This window comes from Trichechus manatus, unplaced genomic scaffold, assembly GCF_000243295.1.
Source record: "Trichechus manatus latirostris isolate Lorelei unplaced genomic scaffold, TriManLat1.0 scaffold00036, whole genome shotgun sequence".
NCBI lineage: Eukaryota > Metazoa > Chordata > Mammalia > Sirenia > Trichechidae > Trichechus > Trichechus manatus.
The window spans coordinates 14,939,501-14,952,704 of NW_004443972.1; the positions used below are offsets into that span (position 1 = coordinate 14,939,501).

Genomic DNA, 13,204 nt, shown 5'->3' on the forward strand with positions numbered 1-13,204 from the left:
CAGATTGCATGACAGAACAAGACCAATGACTAATTCATTGCAAATACCTTTTCTCAACAACATAAACAGCAAGTATACATGTGAACCTCACGAGATGGAACACACAGGAAACAAATAGACTACGTTTGTGGAAAGAGACCATGGAGAAGCTCAATATCATCAGTTAGAACAAGGCCAGGAAATCAATCAACATAATCCACCACATAAATAAAAGAAAAGACACGATCATCTCAATCGACATAGAAAAGGCATTTGATAAAGTACAACACCCATTCCTGGTTAAAAAAAAAAAAAATTCTCAACAAAATAGGAATAGAAGGGAAATTCCTCAAGATAATAAAGGGCAGCCCTGGTGGCGCAGTGGTTAAGACTTGGCTGCTAACCAAAAAGTCAGCAGTTCGAATCCACCAGCTGCTCCTTGGAAACACTGTGGGGGCAGTTATACTCTGTCCTATAGGTCACTACAAGTTGAAATCACTCATTAGCAACAGGTTTTAGATACAAAACCAGCATCCAACATGATTCTCAATGGAGAGAGGCTGAAAACATGCTACCTCAGAACAGGAACAATACAAGGATGCCGTTTATTGCCACTCCTATTTAACATTGTGCTGGAAGTCCTAGCTAGAGCAACAAGGCAAGAAAAGAAATAAAGGGCATCCAAATTGGTAACAAAGAAGTAAAACTATTCCTATTTGTGGATATGATACTATACATAAAGAACCCAAAAGACTCCACAGGAAAACTACTGGAACTAATAGAAAGATTGAGCACAGTAGCAAGATACAAGATAAACATACAAAAATCAGTTGAATTCACATACATCAATAAAGAGAACTATGGAAAGGAAATCAGGAAAGCAATACCATTTATAATAGCTCCTAAAAAATAAAATATTTAGGAATAAATCTAACAAGAGGATGTAAAAGACCTATACAAAGAAAACTATGAAACACTACTGCAAGAAACCAAAAGAGACCTACAAAAATGGAAAAACATGCCATGTTCATTGATAGGTATTGTGAAAATGTCAATTCTATCCAAAGCAATCTACAAATATAACACAATCTCAATCCAAATACCAATAGCATTTTTTAAAGAGATGGAAGAACTGATCATTAACTTTATATGAGAAGGAAAGAGGCCCTGGATAAGTAAAGTATTACTGAAGAAGAACAAAGTAGGAGGCCTTGCACTACCTGACCTCAGAACCTACTATACAGCTATGGTAGTCAAAACAGGCTGGTACTGGTACAACGACAGACACATTGACCAATGGAACAGAACTGAGAACCCGGATGTAAATCTATCCACCTACAGTCACCTGATCTTTGACAAAGGCCCAAAGTCCATTAAATAGGGAAAAGACAATCTTTTTAACAAATGGCACTGGCAAAACTAGATGTCCATCTGTAAATGAAACAGGACCCATACCTCACACTATACACAAAAACTAACTCAAAATGGATCAAAGACCTAAAAATAAAACCAAAAAACTAAAGATCATGGAAGAAAAAATAGGGTCAATGCTAGGGGCCCTAATATATTGCATAAATAGAATATAAACCGTAACTAACAATACACAAACATCAGAAGATAAGCTAGATAACTGGGATCTTCTAAAAATTAAATATTTATCCTCATCAAAAGAGTAAAAAGAGAATCTACAGACTGGGAAAAAAATTTTGGCTATGACGTATCAGACAAGGTCTAATCTCTAAAATCTACAGGAAAATCCAACATCTCTGCAACAAAAAGACAAATAATCCAATTAAAAAATGGGCAAAGGATGTAACAGACACTTCACCAAAGAAGACACTCAGTTGGCCAACAGACACATGAGGAAATGCTTGCGATCACTAGCCATTAGAGAAATGCAAATCAAAACTACAATGAGATACCATTTCACCCTCACATTACTGGCACGAATGAAAAAACCAGAAAATAACAAATGTTGGAGAGGCTGTGGGGAGATTGGGAACTCTTCTGCATTGCTGGTAGGAATGGGAGCTTTTACAATGTAAATAACTCTTGTATGGCTCTGTAAATTAATTTATCTTAAAATGAGATATACAATAATAAATAATTAAAATAACCTAAACAATGTAATTTCTAATTTGCTTATTTGAATTATGAAGAGTCAATTAATGTGATGTCAATAATAATAATACCTGCTATGTCTGAGCAGTGCCTTACCAGACCTAGAGAAAGAAAAAATGACATGATTGGGTTGCCAAAAATACATTAAACAAATGCGTACGTAAATAAAAAATCAGAGAAAATCAGTGGACTGATGCTTATATTCTATTCCTGATAATAAGAAAGATTAAAATTTAGGGTAGAATTTAATTTAAACTTGTGTATTGTTAGACTATATAAAAGCGCTATCTTTTTCTAATAGTAAAATTCTATTATAAATAAATTTAACTCACCCGTTTGGATCGCAATTCACTGGTCAAAGGACTAGATTCTTCAGAGGTATTTTTATTCCCTGCTTTAAGTACATCAGGAGAAGGAACTATGAGTTTCATGTAAGTTTCCTTTTTGGCTTGATTTACCAAAGATAAAGGTTTCACATTGGACACCAATCCCGTAGACTGTATTACACTGGTGTGTTTGTTCACAGATTCCTCCTTTGCCTGAGAGCTTTGGAAAATAAATGGAAGCTGCTGTGACAAAACCTGAGGCTGCTTCTGCTGGGATTGGAATGATGAGTGAGTCTGGGATTCAGACACAAGAGGTAATGGCTGGTGTATTCTTTTTTCCTGGGCTTTTTCAGTTGCTTTCTGTCCATCTGCTTTTGGGTCTGAAATACCATGTAATAGCACCTGTAAATAAAAATTAAAATACAACTTCTTAATATCTACAAAATGAAGAACATCAAGCAGTCAAATCTGAAGGAAACAGCGTACTTTAAAAAGTGTTCCTAATGACTTTAGATATATAAAGCTCATTAAAATATACCAAATGTTTCTTTTAAAAATGTTTTCCCATCGCCTATCTTTCTTATGCAAAAATAAGAACTAAATGTAACGATTTCAATTTTAAAACTTTTATCACTTTTGTGAGTCAAGATTAATCGGTTAATGGATACTGTCAATGAAATTACGTATACCTGGTTGTTACTTTTGTGTTGTGCTTCACTCTCTGAATCAGAATCATCATCTTCACTTTCTTCAAGACTTTGATCTTCTTCCTCTTCATCTTCCTCTAAGTCATCTGAATCACTACTACTAATGCCTTCACTTGAGGTGTCTGATGATGTGCCTGAATCACTATCACTGTTGCTAGAACTTTCCATAGTTTTCTTCCTTGGTTTCTGAAAAAAGACAAAATTTTTATCAAGATTTTACTTTTAGAAAGAATTCAAGTTCTAGTAAGACATATGCTGTTTTAATTTTCAAATGATATTTACAATCTCAATTTGTTATTTTAAGAAAAAGGAAAAAGTCAGATGTTGTAGGGCTAATTCTTCAACAAACTGATGAAATTAAATTAACTGATCTGACAGGAATTCCTCTACAACAAAATGCAAGCTCTTGTCACGTGCAAAAAGCATACTGGAAGTAACAACATTAATATATACACAGATTTACTCCTTTGACTACCTTGCTTTAAAATGTACAACAGATTAAAAAGAGCAATTTACAAAATAATAATTCCAATTATAAGGGTTACGTACACTGAAGTTACATATTTAGCCTTATTCTTCCTTCGTTATGCAGGTAGTGAATCGTAGCCAAATACTTACCTGTAACATGTCAAACACTATTCCAGATGCTGGGCTGTAACAGTGTCTAAGACAGAGCCTTGCCTTCAAGAAACGTACATTCTAGTGGTGGTGGAAGTGGGGAATAATTCCACATAGCAATAAGTGTTGTGGAGAAGTTAAAATAGCTAGCGTAAGACTTGGGGAGACTGCTTTAACTAGGATCAAAGATTTTAATTTTTATATTTCATATCAGAAAAGATAAAAAATACGATAGAAGAGAAAGATTAATTTCTGGAACATATAAGACTCTACGGGGAAGTATAAATCCAAAGCTAACAGAAAGGGACATTAGGCTACATAAAAAGTAAGTTTTGTGTTTAAAGAACAATAGTAGTAGATAAAAAGAGGAAAACTCATGAGATGAGTTATAATTATGCATCACTGGAAAAGTTAAAATTCTACCAATAGGAAGATTGAAAAGGAGAAATGTTGAAATGATAGAGCAACAAGATTAAGTATAAACCAAAGTTACTTAGGAGCCTTTCAATAGCATTTGCTAATAGATAAAATAAAGAACAAAATATAGAAAAAGCATCACTAAATTACAAAAGTGGTTTCTCCATTATAGTCTTAATGAAATACAACCTTTCATGACTACTGGGTTGAGGAATGAAAGATAATCAATACCCCTCTTCTAAAAACCAAAACCAAACCCGCTGCCGTAGAGTTGATTCCAACTCAAAGCGACCCTATAGGACAGGGTAGAACTGTTCCATAGGGTCTCCAAGGAACAGCTCGTGGACGTGAACTGCTGACCTTCTGGTTAGCAGCCAAGCTCTTAACCACTGCACCACTAGGACTCTTCTTCCAGAGGTAGTCAAATTGAAGCCATCGTTAAAAGACTGCAAATTTACACTCTTTCCTTTGTGTCTTGTGAATTTTACCGAAGTCAAATAAAATGCATATTAGTGAGGAAAGTGATCTGCGCTCCTGCTGTTACATTCTGCTTGCAATGACTCCGTGTTATCTGCTCTAAAAATTAGCTACCATAATTCAGTAAGCAGACTAATAGTTACCATCATTCCTTGAACTATCTCCTTCACTCAAATAAAAACAAAGAGGGATGAGGAACTGAACTGAAATAGTGTGGGGATCACAGGATAAAAAAGACCAGAAGGTGGTGATTAAAGACAAACAACAATAATACAGCAATATTAAACCTACCTTTTATTTGGCAGAGAAATACCTCCTTCTTTGCAACCAAAATGTGTTGTGGGTTTCTAAGACTCTGTAGTGAGACTACGGAATCATAAGGAATCTAAACGGAAATTATAACTTTTGGTTTTAGTAGGGGCTAAGAAAGGAAAGGGATGAGAGAGCTATGGTAATTTAGCAGAGAAAAATCAAGTATTTCAATGCTCAAGTAATCTGTGCGTAGATTTTTTATTTAAAGATGGCATGAGAAAAGGGTCTACACTTGTCAGGAGTGGCTCTAGAGATCTTGGTTCTAAAGCTTTATGGTACGTGAGATTCATTTGCAGAACTTGTTGGGACCAGCATATTCCTGGGTTGCGCTTCCAAATGGGGCACAGGGATCCACATTACAAGTACTTAATGTGATTCTAATGCAGGTGGTCTACTTTGACAGTGTGCAAAGAGTCTGTTTTTTTTAAAAAAATTTACTTTTGTTGTTGTTGGAAAATATACACAGCAAAACACACACCAATTCAACAATTTCTACATGTACAATTCAGTGACACTGATTACATTCTTCAAGTTGTGCAACCTCTAAATAGGCTGAATGTGTATTTTAGCCTGAGACTTAATTTGGTTAATTATTTGATTTTAAATATCTGAATTTGTTTTAAATATATATGTAGACTATATGAGGGAACTGGACTTAATTAGTGAGTTGCAAGAAAGTACACCTGAAATAAATACCCACCCCCACCCCCATGCCAAGGAGGGATATCAAAATTAGCTAAGGAACATTTTTTTCAAATTACGCATAGAAAAGACTAATGAAGAAATTTCTAAAAAGCTTAAAACTGAAAATTTGTGGGTAAAAACTTACAGAATTTTCTTCTTTAGTTCCAATGGCCTTCATTTCCATTTCACTTGAACACCCAATACCACAAACTCATGTCAGATCATGTATTATCCAAAGATACCATGTTTCTGGAATCTTAAGTTCCAGTATTCCTCACTTTTTTTTTTTTTTTTCATTTTTGTTGTTGTTATCTTTAGGTTTTTTTAAAATTGTGGTCAATATATATGTAACAAAATATTTGCCAATTCAACATTTTTCACATGTACAATTTAGTGACATTAATTACATTCATCATGTTGTTCAACTATTACCACTAAAAAAACAAAAAAAAAACAAAATCTGTTGCTATCTAGCCGATTTCAACTCATAGCCACCCTACAGGACAGAGTAGAACTGCCCCATAGGGTTTCCCAGGAATGGCTGGTGGATTTGAACTGCTGACCTTTTGGTCAGCAGTGAGCTCTTAACCACTGTGCCACCAGGGCTCCCCATTACCACTATCCATTTCCAAATTTTTCTATCACTCTTAATAGAAGCTCAGGGTCCCCTAAGCAATGAGTCCTTCTTTCCCCCTGCTGACCGCCTCTGGTAACCACTAACAAACTCTGGTCTCTATACTTGCCTATTCTAGATATTTCATATAAGTGGGATCATAAAATATTTGATTATTTGTGACTATTTCACTCAGCATAATATTTTCAAGGTTCATTCATGTAGTATGTATCAGGCCTTTTATTTTTTTTTAATTGTTGTACTTTAAGTGAAAGTTTATAATTCAAGTTAGTCTCTCATACAAAAATTTATACGTACATTCTTCTGTGACCCTAATTGCTCTCCCTATACTGTGACAGCACACTCCTTTCCACTCCTGATTTTTTGTGTCCATTCAACCAGCTCCTGACCCTCTCTGCCTTCTCATCTCACCTCCAGACAGGAGCTGCCCACTTAGTCTCATGTATCTACTTGAGCTAAGAAGCACACTCTTCATGAGTATAATTTTATGGCCCATAGTCCAGTCCAATCTTTGTCTGAAGAGTTGGCCTTGGGAATGGTTTTAGTTCTGGGTTGAGAGAAAGTCCAGTGATCACGCTTTCTGGGGATCCTCCAGTCTCAGTCAGAGCGTTAAGTCTGGTCTTTTCACTAGAATTTGAGTTCTGCACCCCACTTTTCTCATACTCCATCAGGGACACTCTGTTGTGTTCCCTGTCAGGGTGGTCTTTGGTGTTAGCCAGGTACCATCTAGTTCTTCTGGTCTCAGACTGATGCTGGCTCTGGTTTATGTGGCCCTTTCTGTCTCTTGGGCTAATACTTTCCTTGTGACTTTGGTGTTCTTCATTCTCCTTTACTCCAGGTGAGTTGGGACCCACTGATGCATCTTAGATGGCCACTTGCTAGCTTTTAAGACCCCAGATGCCACTCACCAAAGCGGGATGCGGAACATTTTCTTAATAAACTTTGTTATACCAATTGACCTAGATATCCTGAAAGCATGGTCCCCAGGCCCCCGCCCCTGCTACTCTGTCCCTCGAAGTGTCTGGTTGTATTCAGGAAACTTCTTAGCTTTGGTTTAGTCCAGTTGTGCTGACTTCCCCTGTAGTGTGTGCTGTCCTTCCCTTCACCGAAGATAATTCTTGTCTACTGTCTAGTTAGTGAATAACCCTCTCCCTCCCTCCCTACTCCTGTAACCATAAAAGAATGTTTTCTTCAGTGTTTAAACCTTTTCTTGAGTTTTTTAATAGTGGTCTTATACAATATTTGTCCTTTTCTGACTGACTAAATTCACTCAGCATAATGCCTTCCAGATTCCTCCATATTGTAAGATGTTTCACGGATTCATCATTGTTCTTTATTGTTGTGTAGTATTCCATTGTGTGAATATATCATAATTTGTTTATCCATCTGTCAGTTGATGGGCACCTAGGTTGTTTCCATCTTTTTGCTATCATGAACAGTGCTGCAATGAACATGGGTGTGCATATATCTATTCGTGTGACGTCTCTTCTTTCTCTAGGATATAGTCTAAGGAACGGGATTGCTGGATCATATGGTACTTCTATTTCTAGCTTTTTGTTGCTGTTGTTGTTGTACTTTAGGTGAAGGTTTACAGAACAAATATTTTCTCATTAAACAGTCAGTACACATATTGTTTTATGACATTGGTTAGCAACCCCACGACATGTCAACACGCTCCCTTCTCAGCCTTGGAGGACCTTTTTTTTTTTGTAAAAATATACATAGCCAAAGATACACCATTTCAAAAATTTCTACATGTACAATTCAGTGACATCAAATTACGTTCTTCCAGTTGTGCTGCTATTCTCACTTTAGATGAAGGCTTACAGAACAAAATAGTTTCTCATTAAACAGTTAGTACACATATTGCCCTATGACAATGGTTAAGAACCCCACTACATGTCAACCTATCCTTACTCAACCTTGGGTTCCCTATCACCAGCTTTCCTGTCCCCTTCTGCCTTCTAGCCCTTTTCCCTGGATATTTCTAGCTTTTTAAGGAAGCGCCAAATAGATTTCCAAAGTGGTTGTATCAGGACTTTATTTCTCTTTATGGCAGAATAATGTTCCATTGTATATATGTACCACATTTTATTTATTCATTTATCTGTTGATGGACATCTAGGCTATTTCCATGTTTTGGCTATTGTGAACAGTGCTGCGGTGGGCACTGGTACACCAGCATCTGTTTGTGTTCCTGTTTTTAGTTCTTTTGGGTATATACCCACGGGGAATTGCTGGATCATATGGTACCGTATTTTTAAGCAAAAAACGCTCACCTTCTATATTTGTTTGCCAACCATGCCCTCCCACTGTGAGGTATTCTTGTAAAGTGTGTTATTCTAAATTTTTTTTTTTATAGCAACATGTAAAAAAAAAAAATGGCTTAGCGTTGCTTATGAAAATACCTCGTAGGGAGAGGATGTGGTTTGCAAACAAACACAGAAGTCATGTGTTATTTGCATGAAAATATGGTAATTCTATGTTTAACTTTTTAAGAAACCACCAAAATGTTTTCCACAGCAGCTGTACCATTTTACAATCCCACCAGCAATGGATGAGGATTGCAATTTCTCCAAATCCTTGCCAACACCTGTTGTTTTCTTTTTTTTAAGTGGGTGTGAAGTGATACCTCCTTGTGGTTTTGATTTGCATTAGTATCCCTCACTTTGACAGCCAATATCTCTCTAGTATTATTTCCACTTTTCTGTCTATAGACTCCTATGTTTCCTCAGAATCTGACCCTTACATCATTCAGAGACTCTTACATCATTAAAAAGGTGCTTCTGTAAGTTTTTAGTACCTGTTCCTGGTCATAGTTATTATTTTAGCAACAGTGATTTTGTTTAGGAATATCAATGTAAGTTCTTCATTAGAACTAAGGATAGGGACTATCTCATATGTATGCCTCCAAAGTCTTGCACATGTCTGATAAGTTGAACTAGATTTTAGCACTACTTCTAAGAGGTAGGATACTGTAGGGGTTAAAAGCATGGACACATACTTTAAAAAATACATATAGAAATATTTCTAATGATAATGATGTCTACCTGTACCACCCTTGGTACCAATACTATATCAGACAGAGCCTAGTCAGGAACAGAAACTATACTAGTAATTTGAACAGGAGAATTTTTTTTAAATTGTGCTTTAGATGAAGGTTTACAAAATAAATAAGTTTCTCATTAAACAATTAATACACATATTATTTTGTGACATTGGCTGCCAACCCCGCAACGTGTCAACACTCTCCTCTTCTCAATCTTGGGTTCCCCATTTCCATTCGTCCAGCTTTCCTGTCCCCTCCTGCCTTCTCGTCCTTGCCCTGGGCTGGTGTGCTCATCTAGTCTTGTATACATGGTTGAGCTACGTTTATTATTGTTTGTTTTATGGGCCTGTCTAATCTTTGGCCGAAGGGTGAACCTCAGGAATGACTTCAGTACTGAGTTAAAAGAGTATCCAGGGCCCATAATCTCGGGGTTTCTCCAGTCTCTGTCAGACCAGTAAGTCTGGTCTTTTTCTGTGAGTTAAAACTTTGTTCTACATTTTTCTCCAGCTCTGTCCGGGACCCTCTTTTGTGATCTTTGTTGGAGTAGTAGGTGGTGGTAGCCGGGCACCATTTAATTGTGCTGGATTCAGTCTGGTAGAGGATGTGGTAGTTGTGGTCCATTAGTTCTTTGGACAAATCTTTTCCCTATGTCTTTGGTTTTCTTCATTCTCCCTTGCTCCAGACAGGGTGAGACCATTTAAGTACCTTAGATGGCTGCTCAGAAGCTTTTAAGACCCCAGATGCTACTCATCAAAGTAGAATGCAGAACATTTTCTTTACAAAATAGGTTATGCCAACTGAGCTAGATGCTCCCTAAGACTATGGTCCCCAGCTCTCAGCCCAGTAATTTGGTTCCTCAGGGAGTTTGGATGTGTCTATGGAGCTTCCATGATCCTGCCTTGGTCAAGTTGTGCTGACTTTCCCAGTATTGTGTACTGTCTTACCCTTCACCAAAGTTACCACTTATCTATTGTCTAGTTAGTGTTTTTTCCTCCTCTCTCCCCTCCCTTGTAACCATTAAAGATTATTTCTTTCTGTGTGTAAATCTTTTTATGAGTTTTTATGATAGTGTTCTCATACAGTATTTGTCCTTTTGTGACTGACTTATTTCACTCAGCATAATGCCCTCCAGATTCATCCATGTTGTGAGATGTTTCGCAGATTCGTCATTGTTCTTTATTGTTGTGTAATATTCCACTGTATGTATGTACCATAGTTTTTTTATCCATTCATCTGTTGATATGCACTTAGGTTGTTTCCTTCTTTTTGCTATTGTGAATAACGCTGCAATGAACATGGGTGTGTATATGTCTATTCGTGTGACAGCTGTTATTTCTCTAGGATATATTCTTAGGAGCGGGATTGATGGATCATATGGTATGTCTATTTCTAGCTTTTTAAGGAAGCTACATATCGTTGGTTGCACCATTTTATAATCCCACCAGGAGTGCATATGAGTTCTAATCTTTCTATTAGTTTCAGCAGTTTTCTTATTAAGAATGATGTTGGCTGTTGGTTTTGCATAGATACCCTTTATCGCTGAAAAGGAAAATTTTAACATAAAAATAATTAACTAATAACAGAGTATTTGGAGTCTCTGGGTGGTGCAAATGGTTAAGTGCTCAACTATTAGCCGAGAGGCTGGTGGTTTGAACCCAACCAGAGGCACCTCAAAAGACAGGCCTGGCGATCTGCTTCCAAAAGGTCACAGCCTTGAAATCCCTATGGAGCAGTTCTACTAAGCATATGTGGGGTCACCATGAGTCGAAATCAACTTGACAGCAACTAACAATAACAACAGAGTATTAACTACAAAGAGGGTAAAGAGACCTTTAAAGAATATAGGAATAGCAGATTTAGAGAACAGCCACTCCCTGCAGGACTGAAGGAGAGTACCAAAATAAAGACAAACATGGAAGAAGGCTTTTCTCCTGTATCCTCCCTCTTCCAACTCAGCCAAGACTGAGATTTAGACTTTGTTGAAGAGGATGCAGCTGTGGCCCTACTGGATAGTAGAGAAGCTAACTGAGGTACTAGAGGCTAAGACTGGCATGCAGGAGACTGCCTGCTAGGGTACTGACAAAACTTCTTGGGAATCTGCCAGCAGGCATGTCAGTAAAATCAGCCAGAAAACTGCCCACTGGTATGCCAGCAAAACTTACTGCAAAGCTGCCTGCTGGGATGTTAATGAAACTCCCTAGACAGTATGTACCACTGTACTGGGTCTCCTGAACACCACTGGAGAGAAGCCACCAGCTGGTGAGAAAGTCACTCACTGGCAGTTCCAGCGTAAGAGCAAGAAGAAAACACTGGAACCAGGAACAGAAGCCCCTTCCTCTTGCAGTGTTCCTCCAAAACACTGTGTCAACTGGTAACAGAGAAAAGGGTGAATTTAGAACTGAGAGGTAATACATTGGAAACTTGTACAGCTAGAGATATGAATGAAATAAAATTGGCCATGAGATGATAACTGTTGAAGCTGAATGAAGAGTGTCATGGATTGAGTTGTGTCCCCCAAAAATATCTGTCAGCTTGGCTGGGTCATGATTCCCAGTGTTGTATGATCGTGTAATCTGATGTGATTTCCTTACGTGTTATAAACTCTATATCACTATGATGAGATTATATGTGATCTCCTTATGTGTTGTAAATTCTATCACTGTGATGAGGTTATACTGATGAGGTTGACAAGATTAGATAGTGACTTAATGCAATCTCTTTTGAGATACAAAAGAGACAAGCAAGCAGAGACACATGGGAACCTCATACTACCAAGAAAGCAGTGCCGGGAGCAAAGCATGTCCTTTGGACCTGTGAGGTTCCTACGCTGAGATGCTCCCAGACCAAAGAAAAGACTGATGCATCACAAGGACCCTTCTCCAGAGCCAACAGAGAGAAAGCCTTCCCCTGGAGCTGATGCCCTGAATTTGGACTTGTAGCCTACCAGACTGTGAGAGAATAAACTTCTCTTTGTAAAGCCATCCACTTGTGGTATTTCTGTTAGAGCAGCACTAGATGACTAAGACAAAGGGTATATGAGTTTGTCATGCTATTGTGTCTACTTTTGTATATTTAAAAATTTCCTTTTCATAATAAAAAGTTTTGCTGTTTTTTTTTTTTTTTTAGCTTAGGTTCTGGAGTCAATTCGCCTGGCTTCAAATCCTTGCTTAGCCATTTACTAACTATTTTGGGGCTCTGTTTCACAATTTGCAATAATAATACCTACACCTCATAAGGGATATAAAGAGGATTGAAATAGTTATTACATGCAAAGCAATTAGAGCAGAGCTGGTATGTAATAAGTTCTCAATAAATTTTAGCTATAATTACTATTTGCCTTATTTTGTGTTAAGAGTTTTAATTTTAAAAAATACATAACATTAGTACAATACCAAAAAAATATACAGCTGCAAAACCATAAGTTGCTAATTCATAAGAAATTAAGCCATAGATTTTGGTGGTTTGAATACTTATATAACATCTGTTAGACATTTGTTCTTCATAGGATGACTTACCTTATCTTTGATTTTGTCAGCTCTAGGATCCAAAGGCTGGTTTTTGCTTTGTTCCTGGTTACATTTTCGATTTCCTCCACCTGAGCTTATAGTTTTAGTTTGTCCAGTAGAACCTGAAGCAGTAGTAGATAGTACAGATGTGCTGATACCAGATACAGATGATGTACTGTTTCCATTTATTGACCCATTTACACCTTAAAAAAAAAAAATGATTAAAAAGATAATTAAATGAAAATATTGTGGAGAGAAAACTCTCCAAAATACTTACTAGTCAAGTGAAAAGAAAGATACTAATAAATCATCTAAAAATGCTAATATAATTTTCAAATGATATTCTAATAGCAGTTATCAATTCCAAAATTGTT

At 37.0% G+C, this 13,204-nt stretch overlaps 1 protein-coding gene across 18 annotated transcripts in view; it reads right to left on the reverse strand.

Annotated features, from left to right (window-relative positions):
- Nucleotides 1–13,204, reverse strand: part of BAZ2B (bromodomain adjacent to zinc finger domain 2B) — a 463,486-nt gene that overhangs the window by 106,225 nt on the left and 344,057 nt on the right. For all 18 annotated transcript variants that reach the window (XR_002823946.1, XM_023730420.1, XM_023730423.1 and 15 more), the window contains 3 exons: nt 12,840–13,033; nt 3,116–3,319; nt 2,433–2,828 (listed from right to left, as the gene is read on the reverse strand). Coding sequence is in view for 17 of the 18 variants with exons in the window: in XM_023730420.1 (XP_023586188.1) it covers nt 2,433–2,828; nt 3,116–3,319; nt 12,840–13,033 (794 nt within the window). In the remaining variant the exon portion in view is untranslated. The remainder of the gene's footprint in view (nt 1–2,432; nt 2,829–3,115; nt 3,320–12,839; nt 13,034–13,204) is intronic.